This window comes from Sphaerodactylus townsendi, linkage group LG03, assembly GCF_021028975.2.
Source record: "Sphaerodactylus townsendi isolate TG3544 linkage group LG03, MPM_Stown_v2.3, whole genome shotgun sequence".
NCBI lineage: Eukaryota > Metazoa > Chordata > Lepidosauria > Squamata > Sphaerodactylidae > Sphaerodactylus > Sphaerodactylus townsendi.
This window is the reverse complement of record NC_059427.1, coordinates 93832143-93855804: the sequence shown is the minus strand read 5'-3', so window position 1 is coordinate 93855804 and position 23662 is coordinate 93832143. Positions and strand designations below refer to the sequence as shown.

The 23662-nt window shown below is 40.5% G+C and overlaps 1 protein-coding gene across 1 annotated transcript in view; it reads right to left on the bottom strand.

Moving 5' to 3' along the window:
* The window catches only part of SH3RF2 (SH3 domain containing ring finger 2), a 113546-nt gene that overhangs the window by 29468 nt on the left and 60416 nt on the right, over nt 1–23662 (bottom strand). Inside the window, exon 5 of the mRNA XM_048492086.1 lies at nt 21433–21741. Coding sequence (XP_048348043.1) covers nt 21433–21741 — 309 coding nt within the window. The remainder of the gene's footprint in view (nt 1–21432; nt 21742–23662) is intronic.

Genomic DNA, 23662 nt, shown 5'->3' with positions numbered 1-23662 from the left:
CCTTTCCCTCATTGTGTATTTCTTCCACCCTAATTCCTTCCATACTCTGACAATGCTACCTTTCCCAGTTCATTTTACCTCAAAATATGTCATGCAAACAATAGTGTAGCACTTTGCTGTAACTTTACAGTTCACATTGCCTTCAGCACTACCCATTGTGGCAGTGGGGGAGAAACAGGATATTTTTGGAAATGGGAGTAAGGACTAACGGAAACACTTAAGAATTTCTAATTAGCAAAAACAAAAAAAAGGAATTCAGGTAGGATGCCACAGTTAATATCCTGCATGCACTTCTTTACCACCCCTCCTTCCCCAACCACTTTTTCCCTACAGTAATGAGCTTGCTAGTGCTTTTAATTCAACTCTGCCATTTTGAAGCCCCTACTGATTATTCAATTAGATTTCTACAAAGCTCAGATTCTCATTTTGCATTGTCCTTGAAACTAGAGAAAAATTAGCATTAGACAGACTCCCTTTTATATCCAAGGTCACTAAAGGGACATATCTGAATTACCCAATAAGAAGACTATCAAGGATTTTTATATTTCCAGTCAGACTCTCTGTTGGCCTGCTACTTTCTTTCTTTCCAATCTCCAGCTCTTACACATGCTGGTAAAACAGAAGGAAAGGTTAACATTGCAGATATCCATTTATTAGTTCCTGTAAACCAGTAGTTTTCCCCCCTCTTTTTATTTAATAGTAATATCAAACAGGGAGCCTAAAGAAATAATGGGTAGGAAGCAGAGGTTTAGTGGAGGCAAAAGGTTAAAGAAGGAGATGGAAAGGGTACCTGAATAAGTGACTTACGCAGGGAGGAAGACAATGGGGAGAAGGAGGCATATTTATATGAATGTGCACTAGAGACAATATGAATCAGTATTCATTAAGAGCTGTAACTTCTGGAGACCTTAGAAAAGGATTTGCATCCTGAAGAACCAACAATGCCACCCACATGGCAGGAAGAAAACAGGGAAGAATTCTATGTAGTTGAGCCTTCAGCAATCCAGGAAGGGGGAACTTTTTCCAAGCCAGCAGAGTCTACCACAAATCCAGCCAAGGTAGGTTGAAAGGGTTTTGTGTGTAAAAATTTGAAGTCTAATCAACAACTTTGCAATTGTTCTTCAATTTTTTTAAAGGAATTTTTACAGGGGTTTTGTGGGAACCAGCCTGTGGGGTTTGCTGACAAAGCAAATCTTTATTCAGCTTGTTAGGTCCCTTAGTATTTGGCTTGGGTTTTCCCCTGCATTTTTTCCAGTTAAATAACTCGAATAAACCCAATAAGGGTTTTTATGTTTTTTTGGTGTGATTTAGGTTTATTGAATCACCACCCCTAGTCCAAGGTCAATCAGTAAGCTTCCATGGTACAAGTGGGGATTTGAATCCAGGTTTCCCAGATACTAGTACAATACTCTTAGCCACTCCACCAGCACAGAACTAAAGCAAATCAAATAAATGTGGTTGCACCTCTTATTCCATTTATCCAGGATAAAGAAGAAACCAGACCTCTACTTTCAAGAGAAAAGAACAATTTCCAAACCAATTAGTTTCAGTCCAAAAGACAGCAGCTGCTGAAGAGAAAAACTGTGACTTGTGGTGTTTCTGATTTGGGCAGTTATTATTTACAGGAGCAAAGCTGCACCTTTTGAGGTGTACTTCCCATAGAAAAAATCACCCTTTGATTTGGTTTTAAATGACAGCCTCACCTATTTAAATTCCCACTGAGGGAATATGGCTATTTTAGTCATATCACATATACAAGTTACTAAAGGTATTATTATACAGGATGATTTTAGCACTGTTCTCTACCTTTTTGATTGGAGCCCACTTTCTGCTTAAATCTACCTCATTTTAAGTGTGTGTGTGTGTGTATGTGTTACGTGCCATCAAATTGCTTCTGAGTCATGATGATCCTATAAATCAATGTTCTTCAAAACATCCTATTGTCAACAGCCTTGCTCAGGTCTTTCAAACTGAGGAATGTTTCTGTCCTCCTGTAGAGAACAGACTGCAAATTAAAACAAGGTAGAAAGAACTAACAGCCCAAATAGCCAAGACTAGCTCAAACTTGTCAGAGCTTAGAAGGTATACAGGGTCAGCCACAGTTTGTACTTGGATATGAGACTACTAAGTAAAACTAGGACTGCTATGCAGAGTAAGGCAATGGCAAACCATTCCTGTTTATTTCATGCCTTGCAAACCTCATGGTGAGGGTCAGGTATGATCTGATGGCACACTTTAGCTTTATGAACAAAGAAGGGGAACAAAATTTAACCCTATAGAAAATAGGAATAAGTACCCAAAGGTCAAGAAAATACAAACACACACACACACACACAAATATACATATATAAACTATCAATACATGTTAAGGACCCATAATAACTTACATTACAAATATTCACTGACATACACAACACAAATAGGTTGAGCTAAACAATGTTTGTTCCAGGCTAACCAGACACATTTCAGCCAAATGACCTTCCTCAGAGGTCAAAATTAAAACATCTAACACCCAGACTAGTAAGAATATTTATTATAATCTTTATGATGAAGATGAATTGATTCTAAAAACTGCAGAAGAAAGTAAACAAAAAGGAAGTGTAAGTCAATAAGTCCCGTGAAGAGTCCTGCATTCAGTGAATAACAATCTACTGGAGATCCCTGGCCTGAAAGATGTCTGGTTGGCCTCAGCCACAGCCCTGGCCCCAGCCTGGCGGAACACTCTGTTTGATGAGACCTGGGCCCTGCAGTATCTGAGCTAGTTCCACAGGGTCTGGAAGATGAAAGCTGTTCCACCAGGCCCATGGGTGGGGAGCAATGGTTTACCAGTAAATGGCCTCCCTCTCTCCCGCTCCCCGCATTTTACAAATGACAAGAATTTCTGTTGTTTAATTTATTATATATTAGTTGCCATCAAGTTTTTAGTATTAGGGTAATTGTTTTTAATCTGAAATGTTACTGTATTTAATAAATTGCTGGAAGCTGCCCTGAGCCTGTATGGGGGATGGGGGCATCCAAATGAATTGAATAATAATACATAATAATATCCATAAACAATCATACTTTTTTTTCACTTTCTCCAAAAATAACATCTAATGGTACCTGGATATATTGTCCAAGTATGTACCAAATACTTGAAAGAAAGATGATATTTTAGAATCAATTCCTCTCAGTCTCAAAGATTGAAATAAACATTATTTCTAGTCTTTGTTTTAGTTTTGACCATGGGGGAAGGTCATTTGGCCAAAACACTTTTGGTTAGCCAGGGTCAAAAATTGTCTAGCTGTACCTATTTGTGCTATACATGTGTAAGCAAATATTTGTAATGTAGACTATTATGGGCACTTAACATGTATTGATGGTTTTAATTTGCATATATACTTTTATAATTTTATAAAGTATCTATTTCTCCATTTTGTCCTCATACAATCAAATTATATACTTTTATAATTTTGTAATTAACTGACCTTTATTTGTATTTTCTTGACACTCGAGTACTTAATTAACCTTGAACTTTAGCAAAGACTGCAAGTTAACCCACCTACTAATGAAACATTGTGTTCCAGCTCTTTTGTTGTCATTAAGATATACACCCTCCATTTTATTTTTAAAAAATGTCTGTGTGTTCCAGAACATCAGCTGTCATTTAATCGTTTTAAACTCAGCTTCATATATCTGGTGGGAAATGCACACTTATCACACATAAATCATGACATTTCCTTTTAAATTTCATGTGAGCTACAGTGAGGAAAGGACAAGAAGGACCCCAGGCATTGCTATTGAACAGCACAACACTAAGCATATTTAAAAGAATGTCCTGTTGGCTCCCTAGGATATCTTAATACACTTAGTACACTTGCATCCTTCACAACCCATGTGGTCTTGTGTGGGTACTAGGGTATCTATAAGGCTTTTAAAGACCATTACAAAACCTAAATCTGGCATGAATGTTGGCAGGAAAGCCCTTGCTGCTTCAGTTACAGGTTCATACATTAGATGATATTGCTTCCTGTCTACAAAAGCTCATGATGCAATCAAGTAGGATGCTTTCACATAGGAGGTTTAATTTGAGGTCTTCCTGTCTCTGTGATTGTTACTAATGCTCGAGAGACAGGGAGTTGATGATTCTGTAATGGCAATGAACACCAGGTTTTACATTTGCATTACAATGAAATTTAGAGAATTTTTTTTTAAGGCTACAACCTCAGGCATACTTTCAGGATAGTACCGGTAAATGCTACTGATCCCAATGTAACTTGCTTCTGAGCATGCATAGGATCCAGTGAATCTTGTGTGTGGAAATGCGCTTAGGCTTTAATCCTATACAAACTTCCTAGAAAGTTACTGATATTCCTTTAAGAACTAAAGCAGGGCTATCTGCATCCTTTGCATATCAGCAGTGGAGCAATACCATATTTTATTTATTATTCATTCAGGGCATTTAACCTCATACTTCCTCCAAGGAGCTTAGGTGGCATACATAGTGCCCCCCCCCCCCCCACACTTCTCCATTTCATCTCCATACAACCAATTTTTATTGCTGGTGAAAAAGAAAGGAAGAATTCCATCTGACCACCCAAAAAAGAGACCATGGGACCAGAATGGACAATTATGTGGGAAAGTAGTAAGAAGGGGAATTGAGTGAGACTGCATGAATCCAATCCCCCTGCAAGGTTGGTCAGGTTACAGGAGTGCAACTAACCTAAGGTAATCCAGTGAGTTTCATGTTGACTAGAGATTTAAACCTAGTTTTCCTAGATCCTAGTCAAAAAATTGTGTGACTCCTACATTACACTGTTTATTCCCTAAATCAGGACTAGTACTAGAATTACTGGGACATTCAAAAGTATGATGATATTATGATGTATGATGATATTATATGCTTTGATACAGCCAGTGGGTACATAAAACAACAGTGGAAGGCCCTGATTATAAGTCAACTGGTTTTGATAGAAGGAACTGATCAGGTCTTTGCTGACCATGATGGGAGAATTTTTAAAGTCCCTCTGAAACAGTTTGTGGTTTGCAGTGGGTGTCAAGTGACAATTCTGCAGCATATTCATCTGTCTCTGTTGCTGGTACAGCTGGGAGAAGAGATGTGACAGCTGGCTGAACTGCATGGTGAATTCTAATCAGAAAACAAATGGCTGTTTTCAAGAGAACACCCTGGGGATTCTTGAGCCAAAGACAGAGATAATGGAGTCACAGCTGGTGTTAATTAAACAAAAGCCTTGCCAAGGCCAAAGATTAAGAAATTATGAGTTAACTCTCCCCCCTCTTGAAAGTTTGAGCTTCAGATTAAAATAATGAGATTTAAAATGCTCTCTGAATTTTTCATTTTCAGTCTAGTCATAATGTGTGCCTTTTCTCTGCCAACATGAAGGCTGAAAAATTCTACTTTAAATGAAAAATGTTGTAAACACAGTAGCCATGGAGAGATCCAGCATGGTGTAGTAGTTAAGAGTGGTGGGCTCTAATCTAAAGAACCAGGTTCCTCGGGCCAGTCACAGTTCTTTCAGAGTTCTCTCAGAGCACGCAGAGCCAAGGACATGAATGGCAAACCACCTCCAAAAGTCTCTTGCCTTGAAAATCCTATAGGGTCACCATAAGTCAGAAGTGACTTGACAGCACTTTCCACCACAACCATGATGAACTTACACAGCAGCTGTGGGTGTTAGTTACTGGCAGCAAAATTAACACAGGAGGCTGGTGGCATCTTACAGATCACCAATGTTTATTCCAACTTAAGTATCAAATGAAGACTCAAATCATCTGATGAAGAGAGCTCTGACTCAAAAATGTATGCAGCAATACATTTTGGAAATCTTTTAAGATACTGATGGTCTCCTGTTTAATTTCATGCCAGTGCTACAAGCACAGCCTGTACAGATCTCTTTAACAAATATAGCTGTCTGTTATTTATACTGGGTTATAGACAGTCTCTTAATTCTAAATGTTTTCACATGGAAGAAAATCCCATTGGGTCTCTATATTTTCAAGGCTGCTTTCACATAGCAAGCCCAAAAAAAGGAGCCCCCCAAAAAACCCAATTTAAAGAAACAAATTAGGTAACAAAAAGGGTGAGTGAACTCCAAAAATACATACATTGTGAAACTAAAATAAAAGTACACTTTGATAATAACAATAAATATATTCACCAGTAAGGCAGCACAACCCAAGCAAAAATAGTTTCAACAATGCTAAATAGCCATTAAGCCAATATACACAATTAATCTATGAATCTAGCAGTATAGCAAGTATTTATCACTTAGCTAGTTCATCAAGAGCAGGGGTAGGGAACCTGCGGCTCTCCAGATGTTCAGGAACTACAATTCCCATCAGCCTCTGTGCCGTGCTGGTAGGGGCTGATGGGAATTGTAGTTCCTGAACATCTGGAGAGCCGCAGGTTCCCTACCCCTGATCAAGAGTAACCAACATGTGTATGTCACGTACTCAGTTAACCCTCAACACCAAATTTGTTTGGGCTTTCACCTTCTTCAGTGGTGCCAATATAGTGCATATTACAACTCACAACTTATATCAAGCTAAAAATTCTGATTCAGTACAAATGACAATAGGCAAATAGATGCCGGCTGTAATAGCAATACTAACAGATCTGCAGATATCTCCAATTTCATATGAGACTCCTCATGAGACTCTTCATGTTGCAAACTTGCAATCAGGCTGAAAACTAGATGGATTCTTGAAGTTTGCATTTACGTGCTAGAACTGTGATGGCTTCTTCAAATCTTGCATCTACCTATGAGATAGCAAGCATGAAGCCCAATCACAATCAATAGCTCATATATGATATCAAACAGTGGCTATCATAGACTGGAGAATTACAAAGTTCTAGCAGTTAAGTATAAAGATGTAATGTTTCCCTATAACAGTTTTAAAACAGATCTCCAAACAAAAGGGTAGGGGTGTGTCTAAGATTTTTTTTCTTCTTAGCTGAAGTACACAATCTTTGTAAACACACAATACAAATTCCTATTTTACTCATGTTTTACCAATTTTTATTCATGCCCATTGGATATTTTATTTAAGAAGAAGAAGAGTTTGGATTTATATCCCACCTTTCTCTCCAGTAAGGAGTCTCAAAGTGGCTAACAAACTCCTTCCGTTGGTACTTGGTGGGCTAACAATCTAATAAGAAAGTGAAATATCACATGACAAGTAGCATGAAGGAAGGCATGAGATGTGCAAGTGATTTATTCCATCCAAAAGACTTTCCTAAAGCTGGCTTTTGTCCCAAGCATATTAACTCTTCATTGACCAAACTCATTTTTATATACGCATACTATAACTTTTCTTCCTTTTTTCCTTTCCAACTTTCTCATTTGCTTTCTCTCTTTTCCTTAATTCCAATAGCTGAGAGAACTGGGCTAAAAAGCATCTGTGAAGTCTGTACTAATTTTGTGCCATCATCTGTTTGTTGTCCCATTAGTAACATGTTAATAGTAAAGAGGAAAAAAAACCCAAACACTTGATCATCCTAGTATCTAGTTTTATTTCTTCATTACAAGCTGCCTTGTGGTCTCTCGCTTTTGTAAAGAAATGTGCACCTCTGTAAATGTGCAAAATGCCTTTTTCACAAATGAAAAACCTCCTTTAAGCCAGTGTGCTCAGCATCCATCAAATCAGGGTGAGACCAAAGAAGGTGTAATCATGGTAAGGCATGTAATCGGTGATCACAGGAAAACTGTACAGGGCCAAAGTGATGAGAGGACAAAATAACCATAACCTCTCACAAAGGAAAAAAGAAAGATATCTGGGGGGAGGAATTCCAAATAAACCAGAACTCTGTAGCACCATCACTACAAATAGGAAAGCTTCAGGTGGGTAGCCAGGTTGCTGTGCAGTAGAGGAACAAGTTTTGAGTTCAGTAGCATCTTAAAACCCAAAAGGATTTCCAGAGTATCAGCTTTTGATAGTCAAAGGCCCCTTCATGTATCTGACAAAGCATGCTTTGACTCTCAAAAACTTTGAATCTGGAAATCTTGTTGGGGTGTTAAGGTACAACTGGACTGAATCTTGCAAATAGAAAAGGCAAATATTCTGGGTCATCATGAGTCACTTCATTTTCAGAAACCACACTACAGAACCATTTTCAGAAACCACACTGATATTAAGAGATGACTTTCTAGGTTGGAAGAAGTCACCTGAAGGCAAACAGAACTCCAGTGTTTACCATTTTAGTAATTATAGTACTGGTTAATAGCCATTTCCCCTTCCCCCTGTTTTCCAACAGTTTGAAATCTACTCCATCTACTCCCTGCAACATAGCTTGAGAATATAACGTACCTTCTCTTTCATGTTAACAAAGGTCCTCAGAGCTAATATGTGCAATGACACATTTTAAAAACTGAAAAGTTAAGGAAATCACTAGCAAAACATGACATAAAGTTCCCAAGGAACACATACATTTTACACTCTAACATAAGCTTTAAATAACACATGTATCTCTGGCCTTTCCATCCTTTCTCCCTCTGTCCCTTAACTGAAAACTCAAGTTTGGAGTTTGCAGAATGACATTTTTCCACTCCCATATCATTTTCATTCTACTAACTATTTAGAGGCCTCTTAGGGTCACACAGTTGGGTGAAATACTGTTACCAGAATTAATGAGACTATGGGTTTATGTTTGGGAAGTGCAAAAATGGGGTCATAAGTAAGTGCTACATTGGAAATGCCTACATTCTTCGGTTTGAATGGAATATCTGTCAGAGATTACCCTAGAATCAATGGCATAGATCATTATCTAGGCATCTGGCACTTTAAAAAACTAATTAAATTTAAGGCAATAATTAACTAACCACAAGGATATTGGACGTATTATTTTTTTCTTTTTCAAGTTGACTTATAATGCCCTCATGATGTATTTAGGGTTGTGAACAGGTCTGGGGAAAAAAAAGTCCTGTCAGTTTAATAGACACTTAATGGAGGATGTTATCTATCAGGTAATATTGTTTACCTCCATGCTTTGAAAAGCTTCACTAGCCCATTTTCCTCTATTAAAGGGACAGAATATATTTTCCTCAATGTTGTTGGCAACTCTACATGTACTCTCCTAATAACATTTCTGTCTATATGTCTGGCCTTCCCAACCTTTGTACTAATATTAGGAAGGAGTTCTGTCATTAGGAACTTGTGATTCCCTCAGATTTTCTTGTTTAGCTGTAATGTTCTGCTTAGAGTTCACATCTTGCGAGATTGGGATTTGAACCCACTCAAACAGCCAGATCATTAAAAAAAAATAATCATATTGATGTACTCTCCATCTGCAATCCTTTGGTGAGTTTGTATTATGCTAAGGTATGATACATAATGTGGTTCATTCCATTCTGTTTCAGAGAACGGCTTGAGTGCATTATATTTCCTTACATGGAGTTTCTGTATTCCTTTCTTGTAGCTCAGCATACAATATATGATCTTGTATTACAAGGTAACACATCAACACTTGCTTTTTTAGTTCCAAGGACACCAAAATTCTGGCAATATGGACATTATAAGGGGAAAGAGAGCATGTCATCTAGAGAATTTAAAAGGGACTCTTCACGATGATGTCAGTACTTATGGGTAATGGATTTTGGAAATATCCCTGAATACAGTTTCTTAGAGCAACTTTAGATTCTTTGAGATCCATCCCAGGGGGATCTCACTCTACTGGGGCTTACACTTACCCTTCAGTATCTGTTGACTTTTCTCTCATCCTCCTCTAAGGAACTCAGCCTGTCTTCTCCTCCATTTTATTCTCACAACAACCCTCTGAAATAGGTTAAATTGAGTGACTGGCCTAAAATCACCCCAAAAAACAATGTAGTTGAAGAGGAATTTAAACTCAGGTCTCCCTGGTCTCTTGTTTGACACCTTATCCAATATTTCACTCTGACGTGATATCCCAAACCATTCCAACAAAAATAAATCTCATTACTTTTGAGAAGGAGAACTATTAGACGTATTGTAGGGAACAGGTTAGGGCTAATAGTTCTCCTTCACAAACAATGAATTTGTTCAGGCAATGAATACATTTTATGACTTGCAGCATTCCTAAGAACCTTTCCTCTAGAAAGTAACAATTCCATTGGACTCTTCACTCTTGTTCACCCCATTTTGGGGGCTTTCGGACGATAATGCAGATCAGCTTTGCGCTTCAGAAGCTAGGAAAACACATTCCTTCAAAACCAAAACCGAATTCATCTGTGAAAATACCTTATCTAGAACAGTCATCTAGCGCATTTTCTTCACTTGCATTCTTACATGTCTTCATTACTTTAACTTTTACAAAACTGTTATAGTAATCTCCCGTTGAAATTGGAAAAAAAATCAATGGACTTGTATGCAAATCAACTAACGGTATAAGGAAACAAACTAACCTCTTAGAAGAGCCAAGGGAGCCCATTCCAGAAAGCTGGCACCAAGCTAGTCAGTCTGAAGTCATGCTGCTGAGGAAACTGAGAGGCTCACTGCAAACTGAACTATATATTTAGGCCACACCCAACACCTAGGAATGCATCCAAGGCCAAACACTTATGGGATGCCTCTGGGAGGTGGCTGCCCTATTAATCTGTGTCATAGCTGGGATTGTGAACAAGCTTTTGGACAATATTATATTCTAATCAAGCTTCACACTTTCTTTTAAAAACAGAAAAGGGGAGCTACTTCTCTCTCTCTACCTCACCTAGCAGAACTGCAGCCCATTTAGCAACTGAATGACAGGAGAAAGTTTTCCCAGCATGTTGTTGAAACTTTACTACTCTACACTGTTAAAAGCTTGCCAGATCCAAGACTGGGAAAGGATAGATAACCTATTTAAAAACCAACCATTTTATAATCAGATATTTGCTCTTCATTTTGCTGTCACTTTACGTAATGCTTTGGGCCATCCCAAAAATGTTTCAGCTAAGAAAAATTCAACTGTTATTAATTTTCTTTTTTATTATTATTTCATGTCTGACTGGTGCCTACAACTGTCACACCAGCATAGGAAAAAACTAAGTGGCCATGCTGGCAGGGGCTGATGGGAATTGTAGTCCATGAACATCTGGAGCACCATAGGTTGGCCTGAAGTAGGACTTTCAAATGGATTCTGTTGGAAAGAACAGCCACTTCCAACCTAAAATATATCGGTGGGAAGGCCACACCTGCATTCAATATGATTTGTTTCCCGCAGGAACACCACTAGAGCTTTAAGTTGCAGAAGTCTGGACTTTGGCACACACTTCAGGCTCTTAAAAATGCAATGGATCTTCTCTGGTGGTGAAAAAGAGAGGAGGGGGTTTTTTTGTCCACAAAAAGGGCTATTCTGGGGATCATCAAATCTGAATGGCTAATAGCTACATGGGATGGGGGTTATAGCAAGGAGAGGAATAAGATGAGTTTGAGTGAAAAACAAAACTGATTGGATTCAACCCTAAATCTACATGCTTCGAATTAACTTTGCAACTAGAGAAGTATCTTCCTCTTCCACCACCCTTCCTCTTTGTTCTAAAACTACTGTACAAAGTAAATAATGTTAATTAAGGTAAATTATCCAAATTAGGAAAAACTGCTAACCAAAGCTGAAGTAAACACACACCTCTCACTATATAATTACTTCATCTCATGAAATGCATCATCCCACAGCATGCTCCAATCTATGCTGTTCAAAGTCAGCACCACATTTAACAACCAACTCACTCCTTGGGTGACCTTTTGGTCAAAAATATATATATATTTTTCTCTCATTAAATATATGGCTCCCGTGCAGATTTCCATCTTGAAATCATTAGTGTTCCGGTCTGTTCTAGTACACTAACCACGCTTTAGAACAGCAATACTGAGAGCTGATTAAGTTATGTTCCTTTTAACCCATGGACAAGGGCAATGGCTGTCCCTGTGTACACAGACAAATATACTGTAAGTTTGAACAGTACACATACTTTGTTTCCTGAATGACCAATGAATGACAATGAATGAATTAATGCTCTTCTGCCAGTGAAAGCAGATCTTTCCCTGATTTTCTTCTTCAGCAGTCTCATGTGATCCCCTCAAGGCACCACTAGGAGAAAGGGGGTGCTCAGACAAACAGCTACTGAGGTAGGGGCAAGGGTTGAAGTGAGGATGGAAATTGGGTGAGGCTAGTCTCATCAGCAAACTCAAACAATGTGATTCATTTAGTCTGTCTGGATTTCTGAGGGGAAAAAAATGAATGAATTGACCTAGAGTAGAGAATAAAGACTTGCTACTATAAGAAAGCTTAAAAAAAACTCCTTTGGTTAATTGGCTCAGCCTCATTTCAACTGTCCTTAATGACTGTCCTGTTTCTCCTGTTTCTTATTGCTTTTAAGTTGAGAATTGCTGTTCTCATGCTTTATTTTCATTGTCATCTGTCCTCCATAGTTTTATTTCTACTTCCATGCACTTTATACTTCTTGTTCTTCTTGTTTTTAATACTGTTTATTGTTTTGGACAGCACAGACAAAAAAGGCATCAAAGAGCGCCCCCCCCCCCGCCCATTTCCCCCTTCCTGAGTTTTAAGCTCTCGTACCTTTTCTGTGGTGCTGCAGTGATTCTCTATGCCTGCAGATTTTTGCTTAAGGTTTTCCTGGGATGTTTACTTTGCAAGCTCTGCTGCTGGGCACCTTTTCAGCCTCAAAAGTGCATAGTTGTACTCAACTTGTTCAGCCAATTCTGGCAATATATAGCTTTTTCTTTTTAAATTTTCCATAAGCTGTCTTTGGAGACAGCTCATCCAAAATGTTAAAAAGGAAAAACTGTATATTGCCAGAATTGGCAGGATGAGCTGAGTAATTTTGGAGCTGAAAAGGTCCCCAGAAGCGAAGCCTGCAGAGCAAATACCCCAGGAAAACCTAAACTAAAAAGCTGCAGGAACAAAGAATCCCTCAGCACCCAAAAATGTCAGGTGTAAGGGGCGGAGGAAATGGACCAAACTGCTTTAACAGTCAGCTGGAAAAATAAAATGTCTCTTCAGCTCCTGAGCTCCACACAGCAAGGGAAAACGACTTGCAGACAACTTGGGGGCGGGGGAGTTGGTAGTTTAGCATCCTCAAAATAGGATGGCTCAAGCAGACATAAAGTGTCCTTGGGGAAAAAGCTGTGTGGAGTTCCTCTCCAAGATGCCTTTTCCCCCCATCCCCAGGACATCTGATTTGTGTTATGTGGAATGGGCTGTTGTAAATTTGCAATATGATCTCTAATGCCTCTACCTTTTATGACTGAACATAAGAACTAGTCTGCTGCAGCTTGAATATCTGACATTTCTCATTCCATACATGGTAACCATCTTTGATATAAGGTTTTGAGCATCACTTTACTTGCACAAGAAATTAATGTGATGGTCCGATAGCTGCTGCAGTCTTCAACATCTCTTTTGTTTGGAATTGGAACATGAATAAATTAAATGCAAATTGGAAAGTAAATTAAAGAAAATTAATTGATAACATTTCAGGATAGCCTGTTGAAGGCTTTCATGATCAGAATCACTGGGGTGTTGTGTGGTTTCTGGGCTGTATGGCCTTCATAGGATCCTCTGAAGATGCCAGCCACAGATGAAACATCAGGAGAAAATGCTACTAGAACACGACCATACAGCCCAGAAACCACATCACACCCCATTTCAGGATAGCTTTATTTTTGTAGACTGTAAAGATATGATAAAGGCTATATTAGGCTCATTTCTACTGAATGAGGACATTTTAAAATAATTCTATATAAGACCATAAAAAGAGTTCTGCTTGATAAGACCAATGAGTAAGGTTGGTGAGAACTACAAATAGGACTGGCCAAGCCACCAACTTTTGAGTTGCCAAATAAAGACATTTTTATTCTCTCACATATTAGAAGAATTCTGTGCTTGCCTGGTTTGGCAACTGTTGTTTTATGGGTAATTGTACAGCTTTTAGAACTTGTCACTGACTTGTGAGTTTTAGTTGTTTTTACTCAGCTTAATGTTTACACTGCTTGTTTTTCTGTCTTTAATACATCATTATTATCCACATCTTTATTTACACATATGCAAACTGTCTGGAGTATATTGTTATGGAGATAGAATAGAAATACCCTAAAAAACAATTTATATAATCCCTCTTTAAACTCATCTAAGCTTGCAGCCATCACTGCATCCTGTTCCTCTGTGTTTATGTATGCTTCTTCATACAACATATTTAATCTGAGAAGTTAGTAATATTACCTGTTTAGACGGGCAGTAAGGAAATTTTTTTCAACTGCAGCTGTATAAGTGAATATGACAAACTTCTGTTACTATCAACATTTTACTTTTGTGCAAAGATTTTAAACATTAACCTTTCAATCTTTATTGCACTGGGACCTACCTACTGCAAAACCCTTCCCCTGCAACAAACCCTGCTTCCCTGGCCTGGTGTCAGAGAGAAACTCACACTTGACAGAGTCACAGCTAGATATTAAACAGCTAGATATGAGTCCACTAGTACTTAATATACCAACAAGATTTCCAGTGAATGAGCTTTTGAGAACCAAAGCTCCCTTTGGCACATAGAATTAAACAAGAGTCCAGTTGCATTTTAAATACTAACATTTATTCTAGCATAACCTTTTGTGACTCAGAGCTCACTTTGTCAGAAGCTTAAAGTGTCTACCACAGCAGCTAGATTTTTTAAAGGGAAAAGCTACATGGAAAGGCCAGTATAAATAAGAACAATCTTACTATATAATTGAGCAGTGTGTTCCCCATGACAAACCAGGAAAAGTGAGGGCTGCTGGGAAGTGTAGTCCTCGGCCATCCAGGAGGGGCCAGATTCCACCTCTTCCTGGAGGGGTAAGGACTACACTTCTCAGCAGCCCTTGAAAAAGCTGACACTTTAGGAAATGCTGTTGCCTTCATGCAGGTGCTTTTCAAAGAGGAGGGAATGCTGTTGCAAAAGCAGCTGCACAAAGGCAACAGGCACCTTGCTGCCCCCTTCCTTTGCAAAGCCAGGGTCCAGCTTTGCAAACAACAGTTTTCTAGAGCCCTGGGCAGCACCACTTGTCTTTACACTGTTATTAAAGTACACTGCATGATTAGCTACAGCACTGGAGGTTAGGGTGTGCTCTTCCAGAGTGCCTTCTCTTGTCCATAGATTGCCCTGTTCCTTCTCTAGTGGAAGGAGAAAGAGTAAGCTGCTGCTGGCATCATGCCAGCCAGCTACTGGTAGCAGCATTAGCTACTTGACTGCCTTGCTTCATGCACATCCAGGTTGAGATGGCTCTGCATGCACCCAGTTCATGGTGGGGGGCTCCCAGTTCATGGTTGGAGGGAAAAACATAGGCCATCTAGGACACCAAATCCCTTGAGTCAAAACTGTGTATAAACCTGTCTGCTGACATCTTCCTCAAATGTTCTTCTCCAGGTTCTTAGAGGTGAGTTGGGTCTCTTTATAAGCATATAAGACCACTGCTAGATGGGCTTATCAATCTCTTGGTCAGGTTGGGGTATTCTCTGCCCCCAGATTCTGTTTTACCATAGAGAGTTGACTGTCAGTGACAGAGTGATGTCATTTCCAAGAAAACCCATCTGTGATATCACATCTCTCTAGGAATTGCCAGAATGTAAATCATAGATTTTTTGGCAATTCCTAGAGCAGACTGATGTCACTTCAGGTCTCCTCCAGAAGTGACACAGCTTTCTTCTAGGCATCATCAAATATTCTATGGTTTTACCAGAGTTTCTGGCAATTCCTTGAGGGATGTGACTTCACTTCCAGGTTTTCTTGGCACTGATGTCATGCCATTGGCCCAATGACGATTTTTTAAAAAAATATTTTCTCCTGCTGCCATTTAAAGGGAACTGGGGATAGGGGATATATCACCCACCCTGAGGGTTGGCTTTTCTATTTATACTAGTGTTGTAGAATTGTTGTTTTAATCTTGATTTGACTTGCAATTTTACACTTCTTGAATTGTATTTCAATTTCTACTTTTTAAGCTTATTTTTTGTTTAATTAATAAATATATTTTGCATTTTTATTTATTCTTGCAAACTTTATTAAATAATTTGGAAAAGAAGTATGTCTCTATTTGTAATTAATATAAAATATGGCAATGCATGTAGATAAGAGTTCTGTATGAATGACTATCCTACTCTTGGGGATAGGATGTATATAGGTTATTATTTTAATTTGATAGTATCTAGGCTTACCAGATTGTTCAAAGACCTAAAACACAGTTACCATCACCAGAATGGGGTAGCTACATTTAGAAGTTTGACTTGTTTTTAATTATATTCTTGTTTGTGGCAGCTTAATCAGTGGGTGGGGGTAGCAATTTGTAACTTGGTATATGGGCATATGTATGTATCCATCCATTTTTGCCCTGCCCTTCTAAGGAAGCTCAGGGCCACATTAATGATACTTCCCTCCATATGTAATAGAAGGAAGTATCACTTCTAGGTGTATACATGATAAATACATTCATCTTTCACCAACCAAAACCACGTTAAGGCCTGAATCAGACGAATATGAGACTGCTGTCTCCTCATGTGTCTCCAATAATGACTAAGGAAGATGGGTGGACAGCACATCATTGTACTCCTATTCACCTTTGTCTCCTTGCGCCAATGAATTGAAGCAGGGGGCAGTGATCCTCTAACCTCAGCTTCTCAAGCATTAATTGGGAAAACAAGAAGAAACACTGCTGTTTGGTGTTAGCTATGCATCACTTATAAAGTATAGTTTGGCCTAAGTTAGTTGTCAGAAAATAGGCCAGTAGTATACGGTGGCATACCTGACAAAAATTGCACCCAGGATATGCACTGGAATTGCATCCCTGCCCCCCGCCCCCTCCAAAAAAGTGCACCCACCCCCTATCTTTCCAAAGTGAATGGTGTGAAGCAGGGTTTAGTGGTGGGCGCTCTAGGTGTGTGTTACGGAAGAGGGGAGGCAAGAGGGTGGAGAGGGTTGCTGGGAGAGGTGAGGAATGGCAGGGCTGGGTGGCAGGTACTCCATGTGCCTTGGCCTTCCTAAGAAGAAGGGGAAGTGAGAAGGAGCCAAGGTACTGGGAGAGGTGAGGTGAGGTATGGCTGGGTGGTGAGTGCTCTAGGGCACGCCACACTCCATACACTTTGGCCTTGCTGGAAAGGAGGATTGGTTAGAGGAAGGCTGGGCTGTTGGTAGAGGCAAGGCAAGGCAAGACTGAGTGGTAGGCACCCTGGATTGTGCATTGCTCCATGTGCTGTGGCCTTGATGGGGAGGAGGGCAGGCAAGAGGGAGGGCAGGCTACTGGGAGAGGTGAGCCAGGGTTGGGAGGCAGGTGCTCCAGGGTACGCTGTGTTCTGTGCACCCTGACCTTGCCAGGGAGGAGTGGAGGTGAGAGGGTAACTTTGCAGGCTTTTGGCACTGCAGGCGGAGGGCAGGCAGCTGGCAGAGGCAGCCAACAAGGGAGAAGGGAGAGGGTGGGTGATGAAAAGGCACCCCACGTGACCCAGGTGAGTGGTGTCTGCATCAAATGTCCCCCACTGCCCCCCCCAAGTTACCCAGTGGTAGTGTACACTGCCCTGATATTCAAAGTGTTGAATTCGACCAGAAAAACATGAAAGAAAACAGTCTGAGATTTTAAAACTAGTTGGTAAAAAACAAGTTTAAAGTCAGTTGGCAAAAAGCAAGGATCTTGAGGGTCTGATGCTGCCCTAAACCTTGCTCCTACCACATCAACTTGTAATATAAATAGTGCAAGTTTCCATATCTCCCTTTTCATGAAGGAACTGACCTGGTAAGCCTGCCTGGGATTCTTCTACCATATCATTCATTTCTCAAGTAGCTGACTGGACTTTTCCTCACAATAGCACTGTGATGCTGAGAGAAAGCAACTGGCCTATGACCATCTTATTCGTTTTATGGTCCAAGCAGGGACTTGAACCTTGATCTCCTCAGTTCAAGTCTAGCACTAATCACTGGAATTGGGAAGTTCTCAAAACAGGTTACCTTGTTTATAAATTTAACTACCACTTTCCTGTTCTGCTTTTTATAGACTTGTTGAACAGCAAATAAGAGTATACATTAACAAAATGCATTCACCTGTAATTTAAACCCTTCCTTTATGTGTCACTGGTTGCTTAAGTGACTCATAAGGCAGAACTTTCTTATTCATCACAAGCAACAAACATGATGGACACATTGTCTCGTGGGCACCATTAGCACTTATGATTTATCTCCAGCCCTTCTCCTACTTTACTTGACACACTAGGTTGAAAAAAAAAACTTTAATCCTTATTATCCTTGCTCTGGTGGTTTTAATAATTTGAAATCAGAACTGAAAATCAGCAGCAATACAAAGGAATGAATAGGCTTTGTGTGGGTTTAATAGGCCTGCTCTTAGTCAACTAATTTCTGCACTGAGGAAAATAAAGGTGATAAAAGGAGAAAAAAGACTGTCAGGTTCCACTGAAGTCAGGTCTGAGTCCTGGGCTGCCTCACCTTCCAACTCCAGGGTTGCTTTATTTGGGCAAGTACTCCAGGACAGAGCAAGAGGAAGTGATTTCTGTTCACCCAATTTCTCTGCTCTGTCATTTACCTATTCCCATCTGCCCTGGAAAAGTTCTCACTTTTCCTCCCTGGCTGCTCCTGGGCATGCTGTTTAAATGCTTTCTTAAGGAAGGACCAACTCTAAACACATCCAATCCTCCCTCCTTAATCTATCCCTGGGGAGTGACAAGCCCCTGGGCCAATGGATGGTTGCCTTGGAGTGCTCACTGGCCCTTCCTCCTTGACTTTTAAAAATAGTTGGCTGCCCCACTCATCTTCCACTAAGAAGGTCAATGTTGCCTGTTCTCCCTGCTCCTTTTTCAGAGTCCCCTGAGGCCTCAGTGCCAGGGTCATTTCTGGTAGGAACTCAAGTGGTTTGGCTTCTACTGCTGAGCTTTTTTAATGGGAACTGGCTAGGCTCTTTCAAGCTGGATGACTCCTGAGTAGAATCCATCAAAGCTATGCCCTGCTGCAACCTGACAGGTAACTTTTGCAGCTTTGGTGCTAGCTGGCATAGTGCCTTTGGTGGGGCTTGCAGACCCCTGGGATAAATTGGGGGTGGTGGTGAAGATGTTGACCCCAGAAAGGGACCTTCAACCCATTTTTCCAAAATAAAAACAATTTTACTGTAAACCCCACTGATTTCAATGGAAAATGCTTCTATGTATGCACTATGTATGCAGAGCTCCATCTGGCAGGGAGTTAGGGCTGAATCTGCCTGTGGAAGCAGCGTGGGCTTCTGCCAGCAGAAATGCCTTCCCCTGGGCACTTACCCTGGCAGAGGGACAAAACTGCCAGTGTGCACCGACAGCTGATTTCCCCTGGCTCTGGAATGTGGTGTGGGATGCTGCACCAGAGTCCCAACACCTGTGGTGCCACCAGCACAGAGGAGGCGGTCAGCTTCCTCCCGGCCATTTGCCAATTTATGCTGGTGGTGGCCAATTTGGATTTATGCAACCTTTTTGAGTCACGTAAGTCTATTCAGCCCTATATAGGCTTTTCAACAGCAGGAAGGCTGTTTTGGCTTGCAAGCCTCACCGCATCACTGAGAAGCCTCTCTGGGAGTGGCGGGGTGGTGAGGTTCTAGCACCACCCATCCCCTCGCAACTTGGATTGGGCTGTTAGGCTGTTGGAGGAGATCATCTAATACAAAATAACACAGGATTACCTTACTGAGACATGTTCAATACAGGCTTTTGCAAAGGAAGAAAATTTGTCAAATTCCCTGGATAGCATACTCCAATGTCAAACCATTCTTACAGCCAGGAAACATTCAAACTTTGGTTGAATTTAATCCTTGACAAAAATTAAGCTAATTTTGCCTTAATCTGGCATGGAGCCCTATGTTTGGTTAGATCTGTGAGTGGATCCCTTCTAACATACAGCTGCCAATGGTCGCCTTGACTGAGCCAGGTATCTGTATAGGATGATGAATGGCATCTAGGTCTGTTCATTACCTTAAAAGGTAACTGGTGCTATCAGATGAAGGAGAAAAAGGAGAAATGTGAATGAGCCATGTATAATTATGTCTGTGGCGGCCAAGAAAAGAACTGAAAGGAATGTTTGACCCAGTGATGATCCAGCACAATTACATGCCCTTTTAACTGAAGTCTCCAAAAGTATGCATTCCTTGCCTCACAGGGCAAGCTAACCTTTAACCCATGCCCTGTTTTCTTAAATTGTAGTAGTCAGCAATCTATATTGGCTTGCAGAATGCAATAGATAAGGAAGTGGTACTCTTAGAACTATGTTAAGAAGGAAGGAAGTATTGCTTTTCTGGTGGTTTAGATTTCGTGCAGTATTGAGTAGACATTCATTGATTGGTTATATGTTACTGCATTCTTGTGATTTAAACTTTGCTGTAAGGGCCAAAGATGAACAGTGTCAGTGTCTTTCATCTTCTTTCCTTGAATCTGAACAATCAATAAAGAAAAGAGTTTCCATACTAGTTTTTAGTAGTGATTTGGACCTCTTCTTTAAACCCAGATGCAATTTGTAATTTCACCATCATAAACCTCATAATCTTGCTCTTAACCACGACACCACACTTTGTTCTTTCCTGTCTGTTTAGTTCACCAAATGAGGCCCACTATGCATTCTATATAGTTGAATTTCACAATATCATAGAAGATAGAAAGCAGGGCCTTTCCTCTTGTGAAGGTCATCCTCAGAAATGCTTTTCTTTGTCACTGTAGGATGGTCCCCTCCCAAACAACCACAAAACATACTTTTGCTCCTAGTCTCTTGTATTCATGACTGGCTTGGATTCTCTGGGCCTTTCCACACTTACCTTAAGCCCCGCGCTACTTGAGGAGAGTAGCGCGGGGTCCCGCGGCACTCCCCACGACAGGGGCGGCGACAGCACAGCCGCCCCGACGCTGCCGCTGTCATGCCCCCTCAGCGCGGGGCATCCCAGGCGCTCTTCTTAACGGCACGTTCTGATGATGCCCGAGCGCGCGCCTGGGATGCCGCGCGCTGAGAACAGCGCCCGGCATGGGGGGATCGAAGAGAGTGGGGAAAGGCCCTCTGTTGTTTGTAATGCATATGACTTTTGTTTCAGCTCTGCTTCTGGCATTTTTACAAAGATTGGAGCAAGCGCTTTAAATTGGAAAAGAGACTCAAAAGTTTTATAAATCAACAATAAACTTAGTGCACTGTAAGAGAAATAAACAGATCTGTAAAAAAAGAACAGATGCACCCTGGGCCCTATAAGTTTGCCACAGCTCTTCTAGGTTCTAGCACAGAGTTTCGACCACAACAGATTTAAATCTTTAGAAACCAGAGATAGTCTCTAGGCTAATGCTTCTGAGGCAGAAAAAGTTAGGTTTCAAAGCTGCCATGTGCTTGCCTACAAAAACATGTATGCACAGTACCTATCCTTAAGCTTTGGTTTGCTTAGTTCTTCCACGAAAAACTGTCTCACAAGCCAAACCAAAAGTGAATCTGGATTTACCTGAACAGGGGTGCTGTATAGGAATTCTGCTTTCTCACTGTTCTGGATAGCCACAGATGGATTGCTGGAGCTGATGAGCACAGGAGAGCTGATCTCCAGAGATTGCCGGTCTGTGGGCAAATGGACCATCCTGTTGAGAGTATTTAAGGCAGTTGTAATTGAGAATTGCTTCATGCTCTTCCTTCTAGATTCTGACCCCTTGCAGAAAGCAGGGGACTCCATGCATTTTGCTCTGGGCAATGATCTCCGTAAGGGTGAAGACTGCAGACCTTTAGTTGTTTGGAAGAGTTGTCGTGCTGTCGTATTGGGCTGAAATAGAAAAAAAGTGTGACTTCTGTGGCTATGGAAGCTGATATATTCTAAAGCTTCCGGCTCCAGGAATTACTTGATTTAATGATAACGTGGCATACTGAATGTGAGAACTGGTTTGATGCATTCTGATTGTGGTTTGCCATATCACGGTTCAACCTAATCTTCAAATATTTTGCAAGACACAGTGAATTATGATCTTGACATGTGGCATTGCATTCAAAAGTTCATCCCAGAATCTACTGGAAAGCAAATTCATGGTGACTTCTTCACATAAATAATACACGTGTGAGTCACCCTCAAGTCAAAGCATGCTTTTCATGTTACATTAGAAAGACATGGGAACTCTTGTGCAGGTGTCATTTGTAATTAAAAATGTCTGTGGATAATAATGTTTGAGAGACATCCAGATCAGTGGTGGGATTCAAATAATTTAACAACTGGTTCTGGTGGTGGGATTCAAATAATTTAACAACTGGTTGTTTACAAGCACCATTTTAACAACTGGTTCTGCCAAAGTGGTGCGAACCTGCTGAATCCCACCACTGACCCAGATACAGTAAAGTGGTTTCTTGTTCTACTGTGATTGTTTGGCAGTAACGTTAACCTTCTTTATATATGTGGCTTGTTTAAATATGGAAGTAATTGCAAAGCAGTTCTACATTGTCAAATAAACAAACCCTTCCTGCCAGAATTAATCAATATGCATAATCTGTTTTCTGCAAGCAGAGATAGAACACATGAACATCTCCATGCACATTTCCAATCCCAATGCAGTGCTCACCTAAGCCATACTGAACTGGCTGGATGTTTCTTTTGATGCATCTGGGAATATGCATCTCATTGTGGAGACTGCAGTTCTACTGTAGGTTTGAAAACAATCTACAGTCACCTTTCTCCACAACCTCTATCTCTGACGCACCAACAATAGCCAAACTTCCTACAACTGAACCCATTTCATCGGGTTTACAACCCCTGGTGATCTCAGAAAAGGAAGTGCAAGATCTATTTCACAGACAGAAGCCTGGAAAAGCACCAGGCCCAGACAAGATAACACCTTCTTGCTTAAAAGTCTGTGCTGTCCAATTGGCCCTCCCATTTTCACCCAAATCTTCAACAAATCAATTAGAGATGTGCTATGTTCCTTCCTCAAGCTTCAAACACTCCACTATCGTCCCAGTGCCGAAGAAGCCTTCCATCAAGGAACTGAACGACTACAGACCAGTTGCTCTAACATCTGTAGTTATGAAAACTTTGAAAGGCTAGTGATGTACCATTTGAAAACCATCAATGATCCACTGTTGGACCCCTTGCAATTTGCATACCGAAAGCAAACAGAATGACAGACGCATGCTGTTAATATGGCTTTGCACTATATCCTACAGCATCTTGAATCGCCAAAGACCTATGCAAGGGTCCTTCTTTGTTGACTTTTAGTTCAGCATTCAATACTATCAGACCGACATTCTTCTAACCAAACTAAATCAGCTAGCAGTACCTTGAGCATATTTGTAAGTGGATCACAAGCTTCCTAACAGATAGGAAACAGCAGGTGAAGCTAGGAAAATTACATCAGACACCTGTAAAATGAGCACAGGCCCCTGGGCTGTGTAATTTTCACCACTTTCTTCTCTCTGTATACCAATGACTGCATCTCAAATGATCCATCTGTTAAAATACTGAAGTTTGCAGATGATATTAACAGTGATTGGTCTCATTCGAGACAACGATGAAACCGCGATACAGACGGGAGGTTGAACAACTAGCCTCGTGGTGCCACTCTGAACAATCTAGAACTGAACACACTTTAAAACTCAGAGAAATGGTGGTAGATTTCAGGAGAAACCTCCCATCCTACCTCCCTCTCACAATACTAGACAACACAGTATCAACAGTAGAGACCTTTAAATTTCTAGGCTCC